General features: G+C 39.1%; 1 protein-coding gene across 7 annotated transcripts in view; it reads left to right on the forward strand.

The window, feature by feature from the left end:
• Positions 1-22,694, forward strand: part of herc1.L (HECT and RLD domain containing E3 ubiquitin protein ligase family member 1 L homeolog) — a 135,747-nt gene that overhangs the window by 14,014 nt on the left and 99,039 nt on the right. For all 7 annotated transcript variants that reach the window (XM_041586656.1, XM_041586660.1, XM_041586659.1 and 4 more), the window contains 12 exons: positions 5,695-5,790; positions 12,796-12,990; positions 13,855-14,166; positions 14,243-14,339; positions 14,820-14,963; positions 16,041-16,168; positions 16,768-16,912; positions 17,693-17,864; positions 18,527-18,661; positions 19,027-19,192; positions 20,650-20,775; positions 21,949-22,158. In XM_041586656.1, the coding sequence (XP_041442590.1) occupies positions 5,695-5,790; positions 12,796-12,990; positions 13,855-14,166; positions 14,243-14,339; positions 14,820-14,963; positions 16,041-16,168; positions 16,768-16,912; positions 17,693-17,864; positions 18,527-18,661; positions 19,027-19,192; positions 20,650-20,775; positions 21,949-22,158 (1,926 nt within the window). The remainder of the gene's footprint in view (positions 1-5,694; positions 5,791-12,795; positions 12,991-13,854; positions 14,167-14,242; positions 14,340-14,819; positions 14,964-16,040; positions 16,169-16,767; positions 16,913-17,692; positions 17,865-18,526; positions 18,662-19,026; positions 19,193-20,649; positions 20,776-21,948; positions 22,159-22,694) is intronic.

Consider the following 22,694-nt stretch of genomic DNA (forward strand, 5'->3'; position numbering starts at 1 on the left):
ATTGTATATATTTACTTACAGTAGGCTAACGATTATTTTCCTGCTCGGTGGAGGTTTGTCTCTTACCACAGCATCCATCACTTGTATGGGGGTCTCTTTCTTTTTGGCCTCAACCGTTGGCACCTAAAAGAATTAGCATTTTTTTTCTGTGTATTAGAATGATTGTGTTAAAGGGATACTGTCATGGGAAAAACATTTTTTTCCAAAATGAATCAGTTAATAGTGCTGCTCCAGCAGCTGAAATCCATTTCCCAAAAGAGCAAACAGATTTTTTTATATTCAATTTTGAAATCTGACATGGGGCTAGACATATTGTCAATTTCCCAGCTGCCCCAAGTCATGTGACTTGTGCTCTGATAAACTTCAATCATTCTTTACTGCTGTACTGCAAGTTGGAGTGATATCACCCCCTCCCTTTTCCCCCCCAGCAGCCAAACAAAAGAACAATGGGAAGGTAACCAGATAGCAGCTCCCTAACTCAAGATAACAGCTGCCTGGTAGATCTAAGAACAACACTCAATAGTAAAAACCCATGTCTCACTGAGACACATTCAGTTACATTGAAAAGGAAAAACAGCAGCCTGCCAGAAAGCATTTCTCTCCTAAAGTGCAGGCACAACTCACATGACCAGGGGCAGCTGGGAAATTGACAAAATGTCTAGCCCCATGTCAGATTTCAAAATTGAATATAAAAAAATCTGTTTGCTCTTTTGAGAAATGGATTTCAGTGCAGAATTCTGCTGGAGTAGCACTATTAACTGATGCGTTTTGAAAAAAACATGTTTTCCCATGACAGTATCCCTTTAAGGAAGCTCCAGCATTGTCAGTAGTCTGAACATGTACAAACCATTGGTTTCTGACTGAAACATTGAACTATATGATTTTTGAGCAATAAATCCTTTTGAACTTGACCTGTTGTTGAGTGTAGTGCTGGTTACTATTATATAAAGCTATATTATTTATATATTTATATATTATTAATAATTCAACAGTAATGGAATGTTGTTGAAATTGGGAAGCAGAAACCTACATGTAACTGATCTGTTTACTGTAATAAGTTATATTGCAATGAAGTCAGCATATGCATATTATTTGTTTATTACTTGAGCATAGTCATTTATGCGCATTCAAAATGTATGCGCATTCAGTCTATTTTTGTGATCTATTAAGTTGGAAACCAGGTGCCCTAACCGTTCCTTGTTATCTTACATTTTTATAAAGTAGGGAAATATTGTATTTTTTTTTAAATGTTTTTATTTATGAAAATTTCCAGAGAAAAAGTAGCATGTACAGAACATGACATTTTGTAAGGAATTACATCAATGAAAGTAAAACCGAGTTACAAAAGTAGTAATCAGTTACACAATGAAACCCCTCTTGAACCAAATACTTCGTATGAGCAGTAGTTAACAGAAAGAACAAGGGGGCTGATCCCCGTAGAATGCAAACAGATTAAAACAGAGGGGCAGACGTGCATATTCGGGTGGCCATTGAAACTGAGCCGAAACATCAAAGATGTATTGAAGGTACAACAATAAGTAACCTGGAAATATAGAAAGGAAGGTTCAATAGAGAAGAGGGGAAAGAAAAGGAAAGGGAGAAAAAGAAAAAAAAAAGGATAAAGGGGCAAAGAACAGCCGTGTAATTGCAGCATCAGATACGTTAATGGTGTAGAGAGTACTATAGATACAGTAGAACCAGTTACAGAAACAGGTTTCACAATGATGCAATACTAAGAGGTATGGAGTCACCAAACCTATATGAGATCCAAGGTTGCCAAATCTTCATAACTTTAGAAAGAGACTCAGTGGCTATGCCTGAAAGTCTCTCATTTATGAAGATCCAGTCCAGTTTGCTCTTAAACATTGCAAAATTGATGGTGGGGGATTTCCATGACTTAGCGATAGTTTGCCTTGCGGCAAGGAAGATGTGGTTCAAAAGTTTGAGCTTCAGAGAGGGGACACCCCGAGGGGGGACACCCAGGAGGGCTTCAGATGGTGACTTTATCAGGTTAAGCTGTATAATAGAGAAAATCATATTGTATACCCGAGTCCAAAACCTAGTCACTCTTGGACACGACCACCAAATGTGTGTCATGGTACCGGAGGATGAGCAACCACGGAAGCAGTGATCTAGAGTAGAATGATGTATCCTTGCCAATCTCACAGGCGTCAAGTACCATCTGAAAAGGACTTTATATCCCGCTTCAGAAAGTGTGGTATTCCTAGAACTATGTTTGAGGTTGTCCCATGCCTTCACCCAATCGCTTTCTGCTAAGGTAATCTCCAATTCTTTATGCCAAGCTTTGATATAATTCAGGTCTGTGAGATTAGCTGGAGAGATCATATTACGATACAGTAGAGAGACAGCCTTAGGGGTGGTAGAAGGACTAGTGCACCATCTCTCAAAGTAGGTTTAAGTGGGTGCTTCGGGATCCCTCAGAGACCAACATTGCTGTGCCCAGTGTAGAAGTTGGGTAGCCCTAAAGGTTTCAGAGTCTGGGATATCATAGTTCTCTCTCAAATAAGACATTGAAAAGGGGCCTCTGACTGTGAGAATGTTACAAACTCTAAGTAACCGATTCGCGGACCACCAGCCAAACGAGCGGGCCTGTAACCCAGGAAGGAACGATGGGTTGCGAACGATTGGAGCGACCGGGTTATGGAGGGAGACCAGTTTGTATAATGTAGCATTCTGGTCCCATAACCCCAGGGTATGCTGTAGGCTAGGGCTTAGTACCTGCGGTCGCTTGGAGGGGGGCGTCCAGAGCAGCGCTTCGGCTGAGTAAGGGAGTACTAGGGCGTTCTCTAATTCAACCCAAAGGGGAGGTAAGTGTTGTAGGTGTAGTACAGGGATTTGAGCGAGCTGGGAGGCTAAGTAATATTTCCTTAGATTAGGGAGGCCTAATCCACCATCCCGTGGCCTTCTTTCAAGTGTTTTCCTATTCACTCTCGGGGGCTTAGCGTTCCATATAAACAAGGTGATGTGTTTCTCAAATAAGTCAAGGTCTTTCCTAGAGACATCTACAGGAAGTACCCGGAATAAATATAACAGTTTCGGGAGTAGAGACATTTTCACGGCAGTTATTAGGCCTATCCATGATATATGGTATTTGCCCCACTCTTCCAACATTTTGAGAAGTTTCTTATACATGTAAGGATAATTAGCCCTATACAGTTGATGATATGACACAGTAAACCTAACTCCCAGGATAGTAATATATGATTTACACCAGTGAATATCAAAGTTTATGGATAAAAGTTTGATCATCTCGGGGGGTAGGTTAATGCTGAGAGCTTCCGTTTTCTCAGGATTAGTCACCAGCCCAGAGATAGAGCCAAACATTTGTAGGGTCTGGAATAAGTGAGGTAGAGAGGATAAGGGACGTGTGATAAGCAGAGTAACATCGTCTGCAAACAGGCATAAGGAGTGCTCCTGGGTTCCAACTCTGATACCCTGTATGTCAGCATGGCTTCTAATTGCAATGGCCAAAGGTTCCAGGATCAGGTAAAATAATAAGGGGGATAAGGGGCAACCTTGACGAGTGCCCCGTTCTATGGGAAAGGTTGTGGACGAGTGAGACCCAATAGTAACTCTCGCCAAGGGTTTATGATATAAAGCTCTAATCCATGTAATAAAATTTTGGCCAAAGCCCCATTTGAGCAAGGTATGGTAGAGATAGGGCCATTCAACCGTGTCGAAGGCCTTGCGTATGTCCAATTTCAGGAGCATGGAAGGAAGCGGGGATTTCTGGGCTTGGGTCGACAATATGGATAATCTGCGGATTATGTCAGACGCTTTCCTTCCTTTAACAAAGCCCACCTGGTCTCTGTGAATCACTATAGGGAGGATCAAATTGAGGCGTTCGGCTAGGACTTTGGCCAAGATTTTAACATCAATGTTAAGGATCGAGATAGGGCGATAATTCTTACAATCCGTAAGGTCCGAATCTGGCTTTGGAATTGGGGTAATGTTGGCAGTAAGAGTCTGCGGGGGGAAAGAGTCTCCTGATAGAATTTGGTTAAACATTTTAGTTAAGTGGGGGGTCAAGATGTGCGAGAATTTTTTGTAGTACAGAGTAGAGAACCCATCTGGGCCGGGGGATTTGGAGAGTTGAAAATGTTGGATCGCTAGTTTAACTTCCTCCTCAGTGATATCTTTTTCCATAGAGGCTATGTGGGTATCAGAAATCATGGGAAGCGTAATAGTTTGGAAAAACTGGATCAGCTTAGATTGAGGGACTACTGAAGGGGAAGCGTAAAGTTGTTTGTAAAATTTGTGAAATTCTAGCAGTATTTTAGGGAGAGCATTGGTTGTGTGGCCTGAGGAGGTCTTGAGAGTGGAGATAGGGGTGTAATCGAGTCTGCGCCTTAGCTTTCGTGCAAAGATTCGGCTAGGTTTGTTTGAGTGAGTATAATAGCGCTGTTGGGTCCATTGTAAGGCACCTTGTGCATTGGAGGTTAGCAATAGGTCTAACTCAGTTTTTGTTCTGTGTATTTGGGTGGAAAGGTCAGTTTGAGGATCAGCTGCTTGTGCTAAAAGTAGGTCCTCCAATTGTTTAGAAAGTCTAAGCTGTTCCTGGAGGTGTCTTTTCTTCCGCTGGGCCCCCATTTGTATCAGAAGGCCTCTCAAGACCGATTTATGCGCCTCCCACAGCATAGAGTAAGATGTTACCGAACCCAGATTGTTAGCGAAGAAGTCTTTAAGCGAGCTTTCAATTTGGGAAGAGTGTTTGGGGGTCTTTAATAGTACGTCGTTAAGCCGCCACCTAGAGAAGTTTTTGGGAGTGTGGTGGAATGAAATGGTGTAGGAGAGAGGGGAGTGGTCAGACCAGGGGACGTTCAGCACCTTGGATGATTGGGGTGAGGCAATTAAGGACTGGGAAACCCAAACATGGTCAATTCTGGTATACAATTTGTGGGGGGCTGAGTAGTGGGTGAACTGTTTAACACCAGGATGTAATTCCCTCCATATCTCAACTAGACCTATAGCAGTGCAGAGCTTGCCTACCTTATTACCCACGGAAGTAAGTAGGGGCTGCTCCGTTTGAGATAGTTGAGTAATTAATTGCCTATCCCAATATTTGTCAAGGGTAACATTGGAATCCCCTCCCATAATGACGTTGCCCACAGCCCAATTCGACACAAACGCAGACAACTTCTCAAAAAACTGACATTGGGCCGTGTTGGGAGCATAATATGAAATCAGGGTCAGTTTCACATCATTGAGTACAACTTTCAGGGCTAGGAACCTTCCCTCTGCGTCCTCAAATTTATCGAGAAAAATTTGGGAAAGGAACATTTAGAGAAGTGGGTTTCTTGAAGGTAAACTATGTCCGCATGGACAGAAGTATAATAAGAGAAGGCCTTCTTCCTTTTCAAGGGGGAATTTAAACCCTGTGCATTATGCGAAATTATTTTAAGACTCATTATAAAGAGTAGGCATAACAGATAACGTACCCACACCCCAGGTGTAAAGGGAGTAGAATAGTACACAGAACACACAATGGGAAATGAGAATATACAAAACACCAAAAACAAGCATATCAGAGCTGTTTCAAAAATAAAAATAAAATAGAGAAAAAAAAGGAAATATTGTATTTTAAGCTTTGTTTACCGAATTAATATAGAAATGTATTTTGCGCTATACATCTTGAGTATATATTTAAAATTCTGCCAAACTTTTTTTGTGTAGGGGTCTTCAGCTGATCGCTCTCAGTGGAGGGAACCAACCAGGACATCAGATGGCTTGTGTTCTCTCTATGAAGCTGCTTTGTGCCTGTTTGAAGAGGTAAATCCCAATCATGTCATCCCTAGATCTGACTTATTTTAACTCTTTTTTTTTTTTTTTTATTTATTTGTGTAAAACCAGTGTTCGTAATGGACTAATTATCAGCAGAAAGTTCCATAGAATAAATTGATAGATGTACTTCTGATAATTCCCATAAATTGAATACTCCGTCTTGATAGATGATGGCAGCTCCCCTATTTTATCCTTACTGCAGGATTCACAATACAGTAGCCAAAATAATATTTTTAATATTTAAGTGCAGAATAGATCTGCACTGTGTTGCAGATATCTGTGTGTTAGCTGATTACACCTTACTATGTTATTGAGGGGTAGTGTAATTTACACTTAAGCAAAGAATATTTTGGTGCTGAGTTTTTCCTGGGTAGTAAATAAGCCAGTTGTATTTAATTGTTTCTGGGACTTGGTGACATTGTGATTTAATTTGTTAACGTTAATGAACATTTAGTTGATACACAACAGTAGTTGATAACCTGGAAAATGATAATGTTTGTTTATTTGTCCCTGAAATGTGTACCTGGCATCTAAAAAACGGCCTAGAGTTGTGCAAGTTGCATTATGACCTTTTGGGCTTGTACTATTGCAAGTCCTATGTTACACAGCAGCTGTGTCCTTGAAAATTTTACAATGTTAACTATGTTCCAAAATTGTGCTTTAACAGAGCTTGAAAGACAATTTTTTTTGAATCCCAATATTGACTTTAAATCTGGCAGATATTTGTTTCAAAGCAAATACACTTTTTCAAAAGCGAAAGCCTAGTGATTTTGTTGCACCTATGAGGCACTTTTATCTCCATGTTTTTGAATTACAATATAAAGTTATGAAATGTATTTTCATAAAAACATAGATTTGTTTTAAAAGATAAAATTTGATCTATTTTGTTATAATTAAAGGCAAAAAAGAAACCAAAAGCAAGCAACATAACAGTTCTCAAAACAAAGCCTCCCAACAGAGTAATATTAAGAATATGGGGGAATCTGCGCTCAGCCCAGCAATGGTTATACGGTGAATGCCTCAATCCTTCTTGTATGGATGTACCGTGCATCCAAAGGTATCAATCTTAGTAGAAAGTAAAAGGAGAGCACTCAAATTGCAGATTTAACTGCTTATGCTTGTTTATTTCAGTCTGTGAGACACGACATGTTTCGGGCCCAAAAAAGCCCTTTCTCAAGTGAGAGAAAGGGCTTTTTTGGGCCCGAAACATGTCGTGTCTCACAGACTGAAATAAACAAGCATAAGCAGTTAAATCTGAAATTTGAGTGCTCTCCTTTTACTTTCTACTAAGAGAGTAATATTAAGGTCTGTATGAGTCAGCACTATAAAGCTCGGGGAGAAAAGAATGCACCATAAAGGGAATCTAAGTGTAGTGGGTTGTTGTTGTAGCTCCACACCTTCCCAAAACTTACTAAGGGGTGTCAGATTACTTCTTACAATCACCACTTGTTTTGCTCCCCATAGACGCGACGATTCTTCATGCCGAACGACCGATTTTAGGGAAGTTCGACCAATCCTTTGAAATTATTGTGCGGTTAGTGGGATTCGAAAGATCGTACATCTTACGATTTTTCGGCCGACATCGGCCAGGTCAAAAAATCTTTGTCGGTCCCAGTGCAATCTACCTATGTTTGCAGGGCCAAGCAGGCAGCTCCCCTTTGTTTTCCTGGCAAATTGGTCTTTTTAGTTGATGGAAAATTCGTACGATCGTTCTGAGAAAATTGTAGTCTCACGATGAGGATCTGATCTTTTAAAAACCTCAACATCTATGGCCAGCAAAGTTGGGTATTTACAATCGTTTAAGCTTTGAATCACATTCATCAGAATAGTCAGGATGACATTCTCAATGTTTACTCCATGCTGTTAGGAGATGTAGAGCACAGATAATAGTGTAGAACCTTTTATTACGTATATGTAAAAAACATCAATTTCACTTACATTTGAGAAGTTGTAAAAGGCACATCGAATCTCCTCTTTCCCTCTAAAGTTCGTGTTACTGTGCATGTTGGTAATGGTTTCGGCTCCGACCCGCATTGCTTCCACCCTCTGTAACACTCCTGGAGCACTTGGAGATGACATCACTGCCTTCGCCTTGCACATTTCATCGTGAGTTATATTTTCTTAATGGTGGTACCAAAAGACAGACCCTTATTCTGATTGGCCTCCCCAATCAGTATGTCGGGGATATGTTCAAGTATGGTGGGAGAAAGAGGGCTGTCTTCCCTTGTCACCTTGGACAATGAAAGGGAAATGGATGCAATATCATTTACTTTTTGTAGGTGCCATCGTATTTTTGTACAAGAGCTTTATCCAGCTTCACTGAACCCTGACTGATCAGGATGGATCAGGTCAGCAATTACTTGGAGTCTCATGGCCAGTATTTTAGCAAGAATTTTGGCATCTGTGTTTATTAAGGTGGTAGGAGCTGCATTTACAGGGGTCTTTTTCTGACTTCCTGCCATTCTTCATTACATTGGACAGCATAGACTGTGTTACTTTTCATGGGCTTTGGCATTCGGTCTTATGTGTGCACCAAGTTCTGTATCAAGGTGTTGCTTGGTTTGAAAAACACAGGAATGCAATGTTTGTTGACAATTCAACAAATTGATTATTTGATGTTCCAGCCACATATGGGGTGACTATTTTGCTTTGCCTGCTATGCTCCTTCCCTCTGTTTGATGGTGTGGTGTTTTTGTGTGATCTTGATTTTATTTTGATGAAGGCCCAGTTTGGGTATCCGCAAGTTCCTTTGAGGGCTTGTATTAAGAAAATACCCAGCGCCAAAGCACAGGGAAAGTAATGTGGTCTATGCTCAGAATATTCATTGATCTATTCATTGAGAGACTTAATAACCTCTCAGCAAGAGAATGGCTAAACAGAAGAAGAAGACTAATTCTGTAGGTAAATACTCTGCAGTTTATCTAAATCTAAAGGAAAAGGGACTGTCACGGTCGGCACCCAACACCAGAACAAACACCAGGCACCCTGGTCTTGGCTCGTGCTTCACCAGTAGTGTGACCGCCTTTGGGCCTCGGGAGGAGCCCTCGGCTTACTTGGATGCCACCTGGACTTAAACGAGAGGTGCAAGATGAGGGTTCTGGATAAGCAGAGGTGCACGACTGTAAAGCAAAGTCTTTGGACAGAAGATTCGTAGTACAAGGCGTTAGGCAAAAGAGTAGTCAGATCAGGCCGGTTCGAGGCAGGCAGGGAATAAACGTTGTCAGGCAGGCAAGGGTCAAACCAGGAAGTCAATCAGAGGGTTAATCAGAAGAAGTAGTCGGTAATCAGGCAAGGGTCAGAATCTAGAATAGTCAAATTAGCCAGGCAGGGGTCAAAACAGGAATCAAACAGTTTCAGAATATAGCAACGAATAGCACAAGGCTCAGAAGCACCAGGAAACAATATCCTATCACGGGCAAGTTCCCATAGCCCTAATGGGCTTTAAATAGTGTTTGAATTTTGCGCCATTGCGCGCTAACGTCATACGTCAGCGCGCCGCGTGCGCCCTAAGACGCCTGTGCCCTAATGGAAGCCGCTCGTCGCGGCGGGCGTCCCCGCCGAGGGGGCGGCAGGCGTCACTGCTGTCCCCCCACTAGACCACCAGGTACGTTCCTTACAGGGACACTCCTATGAGGACCACAATGTTCATATTTTGGACTATGAAGACAGATGGTTCAAATAGGTGTAAAGGAGGACATTTTTAGTTTTGCCAAACTAAACGGAGGTAGCCGGCAACGCCACTTATCATCAAACATACACTGCTGCTTTGACATCACCCTTGCAGTTTTACAACTGTCAAGTACATAGAAAAAGCTAACTTTTCCTCAATGAGGATCATGGTTCCATTGGACCACTGGATCACACTTTTACCAATATGTGAGTGTCTGCTAACACCAGCCAAATATGTTCAACTGAACCATTGTGATTAGAAGTCTGTGACTACTCTTAAGGGTTTAAGGAATTCTCTACCACTCCTTTGAACTGAAGAAGACACACTGATGAGAGGTGAACCGCTTTCATGAAAATTCAGAAAAGTTCAGTTGCTTTAGATTTAATTCATTTAGATACTGCTTATTTCATATTGATTTACTAAAATGGACTAAAATTAGAGAATTTAAAGCAGATGATTCTCCTTTAATGTTCAAGTAAACTCACCTTTGATTAGTTGCCAGTACCTGCAATATAAGAAACACATATTCATCATCTGAATTAAGAAACATTGTTTCTCATTCTGCTGTGTCTATGTGCATGACACTGAACATGTAGAAATACATAAAAAAAGTAATGTCTGAGGAGTTGAGAGATGAGCATGGACAGTCTCAAGGCTATAAAATCTCTCAAGACCTTGATGTTCCTGTGTCAATTGTGCCCAGTGTCAAGAAGTTGGAAGCCCATGGCCCTGTAGCCAATGTCCATGGAGTTTGTGGGTGTAAGAGGAAAAAAACTGATCAAAGAAAAAGGATTTGTTTGAATTGTGGCGAAAGATCACAATTCAAACACAAGTTACAAGAGTTGCTCTGTCTCATGCTCAGTGAAAAGGAGCTGTATGTTAGGAGACCCAGAAAGACCCCAACTTCAACTGGAGTTGCCAAAATGCTCAGTGAAAAGGAGCTGTATGTTAGGAGACCCAGAAAGACCCCAATTTCAATTGGAGTTGCCAAAATGCACATAAACAATCCAAAATCTCTTGCTTTAGGTGTATTTTCTGAGAATATTTTGTGGACAGATGAGACAAAATGTGTGCATAAAGCATATGCATAAAGTATAAAGTCTTTAGTTACTGGAGAAAAATTGAAGCCTTCAAAGAAAAGAACTTCATCTCTGCAGTAAAACAATGAGGTGATTTAGGTATTATTTGTTTTATAAAAGATACAAAAATGTAAGTGACTATTTATGTATATGGAACTGAACTACCACTGTTTACTTGCCACATTATAACTTTTATAAGGTTCAAAATACATTGGATTGTAATTTGCATGTAAAAAAAACCCATAACAATTTAATGAAAAGAAAACAAAAAAAATAAAAAATGAGGTGATTTACTAAAGCTTTGGGGTTGCTTGCTGCTTCTGGAACTGGGTACCTCGTGACATTATGAAATGAAGAGATTCCCAAGACATCTGGGAACGCATAATTTCTGCAGTAAAGCAATGAGGTGATTTAGGTATTAGTAATTATTATAAAAGATACAAAAATGTATCTAACTAATTATGTATATGGAACTGGACTACCACTGTTTACTTGCCACATTATAACTTTTATTAGGTTCAAATACATTGGGTTGTAATTTGCATATAAAAAACAATAAAATTTTAATGAAAACAAAAAAAAAAACGAGGTGTTTTGAGAAAGCTTTGGGGTTGCTTTCTGCTTCTGGAACTGGGTGCCTTGTGACATTATGAAATGAGGCAATTCCCAAGACATCTGGGAGCGCATGTTTGATACCCAGTGTTAGAAATATTGGTCTGCCTAGCAGACCATGGGTTTTCCAGTAGGATAGTGATCTGAAGCACAACTCAAAACAGCCCAAAAGTTTTTTCTTTAACCATTCCTGGGTCCTTATTTGAAGTGCAAGTGTGATTAGTAAATTGACTACCACATTGCTGAGTATGCATAGAAGATTTACTGAGTGATACCAGACACAGAAGAACTTCAGCAACGTAGGTGTCAACTTATTCATTACATTTGCAGTTTATACTGATTTGGGAAGTAATCCGTGTGCCCCCAAGATTCCAGGACTTTATATTTTGTGTTAAATGATTCTATTGAACACTTGTTGAAAGATCTGAAAACTGCAGTTGGGAGAAGGCATCTTTCAAATTTGGGAGAATTGGAATAGAGGGTGGGCCATACTGTCAGCAGAGAGGTATAGTGGGAGCTTGGTTTCCAAAGTGCATACTACCATATATTAAATCTAGGGTACCATCACATGTGCCATTTTTTTAATGGAATAAGTCCTGTAATTTAAATAGTAAAACAAATAATTATGGAAAAATGTTTTGTCATCTTCTAACTTGTTTTGCAGCAAGTTTTTGTAATTTATTTTAGAGCAATTTGTAAGTTATTTGAAAAAAATGCAAAGGTGCCAATATTTCTTACAAGCAGGTTGACATTAATGTTGGTTCTGAGTTTTGTAACATTTGCTTTGAATTGGGACACCACTTCTGGGAAACTGCACTGTGCCTAATCTTAGCTGAATTTCGTAGGAGGCCAACATTCTGATGTGTCCTCTGTTTCAGACTAATGTTTTTTGGAAATGAAAGGGACATGTTGACGTGGTTTACATTATAATGATTTCTGACAGAAATTTTGGGTTGGTATCTTTTCATGTAAAAATAGTAAGACATTGAAAAACCCAAAACTTTGCATTATAGTAGGCTAGTGCTGAAAAATTAAATATTCTTTTAAAACCAGTTTTGCCATAATAATTTTAAACGTAGAGTAGAGTAGAAACCTGCATGGCAAAATTTTTATTTTTAGGAACATTTAGAACAAAACGTTGAGCAAAACATACAATCCAGTGTCGAACTGGGACAGCAGGGGCCCACCCAAAAACCTTTGACCAGGGGCCCACCAATTAATCTTAGACCAGGGGCCCACTCTCAGAACTATTATTCTTCCTCTCCTCACTCAACCTCTAGTCTCTTTTCTTTACATACTATACTCTATTATTCCATTTATTTAGCCTCTTTGTTCTCATAGAAATAGGGAATGGCTATTAAATAGGCCAAATGTCTAGCAGCATGAGGGCCCACTGACACTTGGGCCCACCGGGACTTTTCCTGGTATCTTGGTGGGCCAGTCCGACACTGATACAACCAAAAGTGAAGAAAATCTGCAATTGTCTTTGAATATTACTGAACATGGCATACTAAAAATTATTTTTAAATGTAATGTTCAGTTTTGTTTTTTTTAAAGATCTGCTGTGGATTAAAATCCAAATATTCCCTATCAAAGTGCTCTCTGCTTTATTGTATCAAAAATTACTTTCAGGTCTGCCAGATGGCTTCTGACTATTCAAGAACATGTGCCAGTCCGGACAGCATCCAGACTGGGGAAAACCCAGTGGTATCAGAGACTTGCGAGGTATATGTGTGGGGGAGTAATAGCAGCCACCAGCTAGTTGAAGGAACTCAAGAAAAAATCCTACAACCAAAACTGGCCCCTTGCTTCTCTGATGCACAGACAGTGAGTATCCTCCATTTCTTTCATGTAACAGTGGCCCCATAGCTAAACTGGTTTAACCATGACCCTTGAATTTGTAGGGCAACTAACATTAGACCATTGAAAACTGGTAAGTACTGAATACGACTTCACTGAAGTCTCATCTATATACACAATTCAAAAATAATACATAAGTGTTTATTGCATGGACATGAGAGACTGCAACTTATGACAGCAACTGCAGCAGATCTGTGTAAAATGAAATTTAAAAATGTTCAGTTTGCTGTCGTTTTTTAAAAATACATGTTTATCTCATGGGAATACAAAAAACAATCTCTTGTACAAGAAACAATCATAACACACACCAAAAATCACCAAACATGTTCTATATTCTAATACACATAACAAAATGTCAAAAGTAATACAAATACATAATGAATAAAGAAAGCCAAAAATGAAAGAAAAACATGTAAATGGTTTCCTGTAGTTTTAGTGCTGTAGTTATCTCTCTGCTTGTAGAGTTGTGGGCCTATTTATCCCATACCCAATATTTATCCCAATCCTTAAAGTTTTTAGTCTTTTGAAATTCGTTAGTATACATTTAAAAAAAAATCCACCAAGACAAATGGATCGCGATCGCCTTTTCTGAAGAGGAGCGCAAGCGGAGTTTCGGTAACTTATTTCTTAATAAAGGCTTTGCAATTTTAAAGTTTCATTTGTCTTGGTGTTTTCTTTTCAATGTATACTAACACATTTTTTTTAAAAAAATTTTTTTTGATGTTAATGGTTCTTTAATGTTTTTTATTTCCTTGCTGTAATTGTGTGTTTAAAATCTAGATGATAATTGCTTAGTACATTTGGAGTAAGTCCTAGTTCTTTGACTTTCAGATCGAAGCTGGACAGTACTGCACTTTTGTTATATCGACTGATGGCTCAGTTAGAGCCTGTGGAAAAGGTAGTTATGGAAGACTGGGTCTAGGAGATTCCAATAACCAGTCTACTCTAAAAAAGCTTACCTTTGAGCCTCATCGTTCAATCAAGAAAGTTTCATCTTCAAAGGGTTCAGATGGACACACACTAGCCTTCAGCACAGAAGGAGAGGTCTTTAGTTGGGGGGATGGTGACTATGGCAAGCTGGGTCACGGAAATAGTTCAACACAAAAATATCCAAAACTTATTCAAGGGACTTTACAAGGAAAGGTAAGTAACTAAAAAACTTGTCTGTTCATAACTGTGTCATGTCCCTGCAATGCAACATTTCCTTTACCTTTTGCAGGTTGTGGTGTGTGTGTCAGCTGGATACAGGCACAGTGCTGCAGTTACAGAAGATGGAGAGCTTTATACATGGGGAGAAGGAGATTTTGGAAGACTTGGTAACTATTTCCAAAATTGCATTTTGTTTTAAATGTATGTAGTCCTTGTCCTAATTATTGTGAACCAGAGAATTTAATTTGCACAAAATGCCACCAATTGTGAACACAGAAATGTTAGTATAATCAAAATAATGTTTTTCCGTTAATTGTTACGCCTACTCTAATTCTGTTTTTGTTCCTACTGTGTGTGGTTTTTTTTTTTTTACATTATATAAATTGTAGTTCCCCGTGTTGGGAGGTTAACCTGTTAAAAGCTGAATTTCATGTTGTTTCTTCATATGACAAAAGGGAATTTACTCATTCTCTTTAGGTCTTGTGTGTCCAAAACCTACCGACATTTCTGGTTCTAAAGTTAAATCTCTGGATATAGCCTTTTGTTTGCTTCAGGTTATGCATACATAGCATTTAAAGAGTAGCCTTTCCTAATTGGATCCCTGTATCCCTTAATAATTTGCATAATAACTAAAAATATCTTGCTAGGTCATGGAGACAGTAACAGCCGGAATATCCCAACTCTAGTAAAGGATATTAGTAATGTTGGTGAGGTGTCCTGTGGAAGCTCACATACAATTGCCTTGTCTAAAGATGGGAGAACTGTTTGGTCATTTGGAGGAGGAGATAATGGTATGTATATCCCAAAGCTTCTCTAAAACTCACCTAACCAATGGATCTTTGCCCAATTGCGCCACTTACTTGCAAGGTCAAACTGGGTTGATCTGTTTTACCACTAGGGTGACGATCAGATTATATCAGAGGCCCATGGTGGCCCGTCAGGAGAGGACTGCTTTAACGGTCCTCAGCCAATGGGATTTTCAAACCTGTCTGATATATGTGTGGGCGATTATTGGCTAGACATCTGTCAGGGAGGCTGTTAGGAAGTGCTCATACTTGGGCACAGAGCAACTTAAATGTACATCCTCACGAAACATGTCACATTTTCCCAGCTGGCAGACAGCATGCAGCTTGTCATTAACTATAAATGACATTTTTCTGATTCAGGCAGATTTTGGCCTAAAACTGCTCAAATTCAGTCAGATAAAACGCCTCTCTGGAAGAACACTTCACTGGCCTTCCTCTGTAGCAACACACACTTAATGCTAGAAACGTAGACTAAGCCACATTAAGTTTAAGGTAACACTATTCAGATAATCTGCTTTTTTCCGCCTGTGTTTTGTACGCAGGCAGGGAAAATCAGATCAACTCCTTTGTGTAGCTTCACAGATAGGTGCAGCGTTGGCCTGTGTGCAGCTGCACTGACCGTTAATGATTAGCAAAACTTTTTACAGCGAAAATTATGCTCATAAACTCCAATGGGTGAAAACAATTGTCGTGACGCTAAAAAAAAATGGGTTCCACCACCTTGTGCGTTAAAAAACATTTGTCCCCCATAGATTTCAATGCATTTTAGCAAATTTTCGCCCATTACTACTGACCATATTTTGGGTCAAAAACAGAAAGTTTGTAGTTTTTGTCACAATATCCACTCAGTGTAACTGCTTGCAGACCATGTGCCTGTCAATGTTGCAGCAAAGTGTTTTAAACACTTTCGCAGAAAGCAAATCATCCACATAGTGTGCCCTAATCCTAAACATACCTGTACTTGTATGCTAGCCCACCAGCCCTTACTTATATCCATGTACTATAAAAGAGAACACTGCTTTTTGGTTGTAGCAGGCCCCCTACTAGCATTTTATTTTACAGGTAAGCTGGGACATGGAGACACTAACAGAGTATACAAGCCCAAAGTTGTGGAAGCTTTGCAAGGAATGTTCACTCGGAAGGTGTGTGCAGGAAGTCAGTCCTCGCTAGCCTTAACCTCTACAGGACAGGTAAACTAAAAAAAAGTTGATTTTGTTTGGTGGGGGGAAAGGGTAGTTGAAACAAGTCAAGTGACTGGAAGGAAACGGGTACTTTTGTACGCTGAAATAGGCAAGCAGAAAAATGGTTGTATCTTTTTTAAAACTAAATAATTTGTTCCTAATGCAATTCTCTGTAAAAGGTACAACAGCCAACCTGTTCTTGCCTGTCTACACTGAATGAAAGTGGGCTATAACTCCATTAAACCCAGCTAAACTATGTGTGTGTTGTGTATTTAGCCAGATTAGCAGTTTCAGGGACAATTTTTTTTTGCTTGGCTGTTAAAGATACAGATGATATAATTATCCATAAAGAAATGGAGGCAATATAAAAACAAATGTTCTCTCTCTCTGTCTGTCTGTCTGTCTGTCTGTCTGTCTATCTATCTCTATAATCTATCTGTCTGTCTAGTCATGGATATTCTTTGGTGTATTTTAAATAAATAATGGTTTAGAGTATATTCATATTGTTTAGAGATTTCAAGAGTACGCACTTCGTAATTGTAACTACCTATGTTAACTGTATTAAAGTGACAGTCTGCTCTTTTAACACCTGTGCCTGTTGTGTTTAGGTCTACGCTTGGGGCTGTGGAGCATGCTTAGGCTGTGGATCTTCAGAAGCTACTGCCTTGAGGCCCAAACTTATAGAAGAACTTGCTGCCACCAGAATAGTGGATATTTCAATAGGAGACAGCCACTGTTTATCTTTATCTCATGGTATAATACTTGTTTGCAATTAATACTTTGAATTTAAACTAGCACCTCTGTGCAAGCTTTATGATTTGTTTTATGTTTAAACTTGCGCATGGGAACTACCTGGAAAATTATTCTTCATCACTGTAGTGCAATATAGTGCACTTAGAAGCCACACAGGCAAAAAGAAAACTAATATGAAAAGTCTCATTTGTGAAATATAACTGGACAGGTTTTAGAAGAGATGCATAAAAGGTGCTCTAGTTACCATATAAATATAGAAGGAGACCATACAATAAACTTTTTGATGCCTTCATCACATTTAAAAGTAAGGAGGTTCCATTTTAAAGGACATTGAAAGCCCGATTTTTCCCTTAAAGAAGAACCAAACCCTTAATTATAAAAACCCCTGTACCCTACATAGACCCCCCTCCCTGCTCCCCCCCCCAGCGTAGGTGTTACCCCTCTGTGGATATTCTGTGCAGCAGAGTTCACGGACGCCATCTTCTTCTCTTTACTTGCCCCTCGGTTTGGTTCTCCTTTAAAGGTACACCTGCCTTGCAAGAACAAAAAAAATAAAAATGAATCCGGGTTCTAATCCAGTCCAACGAATCAGAACTCTAATCCTTGTCCAAGAGAGAGATAGAGAATTGCCAGCTTTTCCTTTTTTAATTTTGTGGGGATTTAGTTACCCTTGAAATAAATCTTAGACTTAAATGCATTTCATATACAAAGAATCCAGTCAAAGTAAATGACAATAGTACCAACGAAAAGATGTGCTTTGTTTATTTTTCACCCTCTCAGATAATGAAGTGTATGCTTGGGGCAACAATTCGATGGGACAGTGTGGCCAGGGCAATTCAACTGGCCCTATTACAAAACCCAAGAAGGTGAGCGGATTAGATGGAGTAGCCATTCAACAGATCTCAGCAGGCACTTCCCACAGCCTAGCATGGACTGCCTTGCCAAGGGACAGGTAAAAAATGGACATAATTCTTTGCTTTTCAGTAAAAATTTGCATTATTAATATGCACTCTAGTTAGTAATTTTATATTACTGCATTGAGTTATGAATGCTCTTACTATAAACCTTACTGTACATAGTTCTGATATGCTTATGAATTACAGGCTAAAGTGCAAGTTATTAAAGGGAAACTAAACCAAAATAAAAATTGAGTGCTCATCTGAGAAATTTTGTAGTTTATATTATCTATTTTTAGTGGCATAGAGATATTATTATTTATTGCCACTGATTTAAGTTGAGGGAAGCATCTTGTTGCATTGCTGGAATTTCAGATCCCTCGTTTTCAGAATTTATGAATTGTGAACAATTCTTACATAATTATTTGATTTGGCTTAAATACCAAATCTCAGTTCGGAATTCAAACCCTAATGGTATAATAAAATGAGAGAACAAAATTGCTCCCTGTGTGAAGAAAAAAGGTTACATTAAGTTGTCCGGACTTGTCCAGTTGTCCAGACAGATAGGGTTTGTTGAAAGCTAAAGGTTCAGACATATCTTGAACATGATTTGGAGCATCCCTACATTATTTGCAGTAAAGCATTCTCCTGGACTGTTATAATGAATGTAGTTCTTTCTGTACTGTTTAGGGTAATATTGTGTTTTGTTTTATTCTAGACAAGTGGTGGCCTGGCACCGCCCTTACTGTGTTGATCTGGAAGAAAGTACTTTCTTTCACTTGCGGACCTTTCTGGAAAGATACTGTGAAAAAATAAATAGTGATGTTCCACCTCCTCCTTTCCCTTCTTCCAGGTATGGCTTTTGTTTTGTAAATGTGATATTTATCTCATCAGTTGTATGCTACCAGTAATGATGAATTTTAGAGACTTTAAACATGTTTGCAGTTGCAGGACCTCTGGTTCAGACAAATATAATCGATAGTCGGTACTGTAATTATTTTTTTCCTGTAGCAGAAAGCAAATAAAAAATGAGGTTACACATTATTCTAAAATAATATGTGTTAATGTTATATATATGAGTTTATGTTTAGTATTGGCTTCCAATTGCTTATCAAAGTCTTGCATAATAATTGCAGGTCGCCATGGTAAAAAGTCCTATAATATTAGTAATTAAAGTAATCGGATACATAGATTGCTACTGAAACTTTTTTCTTTCAGAGACCACCATGGATTTTTAAAACTCTGTTTAAAAATGCTGTCCAACCATCTGGCCCTGGCATTAGCTGGAGGTGTTGCTACTAGCATTCTAGGACGACAGGCTGGACCGCTTCGAAATCTTCTTTTTCGACTTATGGATGGCAGCGTCCCAGATGAGATCCAAGAGGTGAAATTTCTCTTCTGAGTCCGTATACAACACAGTTATTGGCACAAGTCTTAACTAAAAACAGATACTGTGTAGGCAGAAATCAATTAAATTATCTGGTTGCCTTCCCATTGTTGTTAGGCTGCTGGGGGGGGTAAAAAGTAACTGAAGTTTTGCAGAGCACAAGTCACATGACTGGGGCAGCTGGGAAACTGACAATATGTCTAGCCCCATGTCAGAATTTAAAATTAAATGTAAAAAAATTTGTTTGCTCTTTTGAGAAACGTATCTCAGTCTAGAATTCTGTTGGAGCAGCACTATTAACTGATGCGTTTTGATAAAAAAACATTTTCCATGACAGTATCCCTAGCCAGTCATGGTCAGCTATGCACAGATATTCACTGTGGATAGAAGGAGTGATGACAAACACTGATGATCCACATATTGGCCACTGGGGCTATGTGTATTTGCAATGGATACACATGGCAATGGATAAGCGCTTAGGGTGCTTAAAGGAGAAGGAAAGGCAAAACATAAATAGCCTTGTATCCATAGTCTGGTGGACATAGAACATACTGACCGTTTTTAAAGTTTTCTTCCTGGTCTCAAGCAGAACTCTCTCAGAAGACTGCAGCGTCTGACTCGGGTGATGTCACGATTTTTGCAGACATCTTCCTCCCTGCTGCCCGAGGCAGCCTTGAGACGCATTGGGCAGAATTTCTGTTCAATGCGCATGTCTTCAGGAGCTGCCTTTCTCCCAATGATGAGGCGCATGCAAATGAGGCTATGCGCGCATCATCATTGACCCTTATGCCCATGGCCCCACCCAATCAGATTACAAGCATGTGGGAACTAAGGAGAACCACGGGTATTTTTGTTAAATTATAGTGGGGACAGCAAACAGTTATCATCAAGCGCTTGCAATGCGCAGCGCTCCTGGGGTCAAGTTTTTTTTTATTTTGCGCATGCTCAATAAGCAGATAGAGGAAAAGGAAACGTTTGCTACCTTACCAACATGGCGCCTGCGTTCCTGAAAATGCGAGCCGAATAGGGACAGGGATTCTACGCGATTGGATTTTCGTATGTGAGTTGCAACTATATAGATTTAGGAGGTCTTGGGGAGTACATTACAGGGAGATAGGTAATGGGTTTTGCCTTTCCTTCTCCTTTAACATACAAAGGAGAGAGTGGCAAAAAATGTGACTGTTACTTTGGCCAAATTGCTGTTTGGTGTCCTTGCGAGAGTTTTACCTAGTTAAGGAATATTGCCATGAACAAAATATTTGTACTTGGCTAGAGAATAGACAAATAATAGTGGTGGTAAACAGAATGCAAGTTCTTTTAAAATAAATGCATTAGCATATTTTGAATGTTTGCTTGTACCTGGGCAATAAATATTATTCCTTTAACATTGATTCATCTTTTCCTGTTTGTGATAATGATGTTGTTATTACTTGTGGCCATTTGTTTATTCTCAGGTTGTCATTGAGACCCTTTCTGTTGGAGCCACTATGTTACTGCCCCCTCTTCGGGAGAGGATGGAGTTATTGCATTCTCTGCTACCCCAGGGACCTGATCGATGGGAAAGTCTTTCAAAAGGCCAGGTAAAAGGCTGATGTACAATCTTGTCTGGGGCAACATTGCTTAGTTTAATCTCACTGATATACCCTATTGTTAGGTGTGTTATTTTTCAGCACCTTACTAGGTACCTACAATTCTGAAACTGGCATTATGACTTCTATTTTTTTTTTTGACTGAAACACAGCATCAAATGTTTGACAATAACATTTTTGTGGCATTCATCATACATTAAAATTGTTAAAGATTTTTATTTTTACTTGCTCAATATTAGTTGGGAAAAAGAAAAAAAAATCTTATATACGTAGTATGATAGAAATTCAATCCCCACACTTAAAAGATTATTGTCAAGCCTCCTTTTGTAGAAGGACAATACTAATATATTTTATATCAAGTGATGGCTAAAACTTTAAGGCTAGGGGCATGCGGGGCAGAAGATCAGCTTTTCTGTGTTTATGTTTAGCTCTACAGACAGGCACTGGGACAGCTACACTGCAGCTACACTATGCAAATTTTTTGGTAATTTAACATTTGTAGGAAAAGTGAAATATATTATCAACGGAATTCAAAGAATGTATGGAGTTAAAATTCTTAAAGAGCTAATAAACCCAATAACTGAAAATGCTTGCTTCCCAATTTTAATCTAAAAGTTGGTATCTCCAGTGACACCTCAAATAAAGTATTTATTGTGAGTAACAATCTTAATTTATTTATTAATATCTTTAAATAGAGGGTGAAAAGAGCTTTGAGTACTTAAACAATTTTATAAGATATTTTATATGACTTTTGGTGTTACTGGTCCTTTTTGGCTAGTTGTTATAGCATTGAGCTATAGTGCAATTGCACATTTATCCCGCCTGTGCAATTTCAATCTTTCAATTGTCCCTCCATAGATTTTTATTATTGTAATTGCCCTGACCCTTCTGTTGCAGTTAATGTGCCCTGACCCGTCTGTTGCAGATAACGATCAAGCAATTATCTTTCAAAATTGCAGCAGTGTGCTTTTTCCAAGTAATAGCTACCTGACCTGCAATTGTACTGGAAGGGGCAGAGCGATTACAAATGAAGTCTGTGGATGGGCAATTGCAACCATTTTGTCTGCCCACCAAGCTGGAAATAGCACAGGTGACAAAAAACTCACAATTGTGCAGCGTGCCCTTACAATTCTTGGTTTCATTTTTGGTGTTTGGTTGTTACAGAGAATGCAACTAGATATCATCCTGACCAGTTTGCAGGATCACACACATGTGGCATCTTTACTGGGTTACAGTACACCATCTGATTCTACTGAAGTCACCTCCTTAACTATGGCTTCTGACCCCAGTTACAGTTCACAAGGAAGCCACCCAGATACTCACCTAGCTGAAATTTTAATGAAGACCCTTCTGAGGAACTTGGGTTTCTATACGGTAAGGACACAACCAAAATTGTAAACTGGAGACAACTGGACCTTATTCACTGTGTGTTCAAATTTAAAATGCAGTGCTCAATACATATGTGTGTACACGCATTTATATAAGGTAAAATATGCCACTTCTTTCAGGGACCATGTTATGATTTTTTTAATTTAAGTTTTAATTGAAGCTAGTGCTAGAATGATAGTAGATATTGGTGGTGGTATTAGCCATATTTGTGTGTGTGTATGAATTGAGTCTCTCATTATAAAAATATATATCTGTTGACTTTTTATTACAGGTTCAAAACTTCATAGCCTTGAACCTGGAGCTAAAGGTTGACAAATTAAATTTAATGGGCTTCTGACTTAATTTGTTTTTTTAGATACAAATGTGGGTATATCTATCTATCTATCTATCTATCTATCTATCTATCTATCTATCTATCTATCTATCTATCTATCTTCAACAAGCTGTATAAGGCACTTCCTACATGACAAGTAGGGGCTCTTTGCCTCTTGACTTTAGTTTTATCTCCAGTATTATATTAT

The sequence above is a fragment of the Xenopus laevis genome, chromosome 3L (assembly GCF_017654675.1).
Source record: "Xenopus laevis strain J_2021 chromosome 3L, Xenopus_laevis_v10.1, whole genome shotgun sequence".
NCBI lineage: Eukaryota > Metazoa > Chordata > Amphibia > Anura > Pipidae > Xenopus > Xenopus laevis.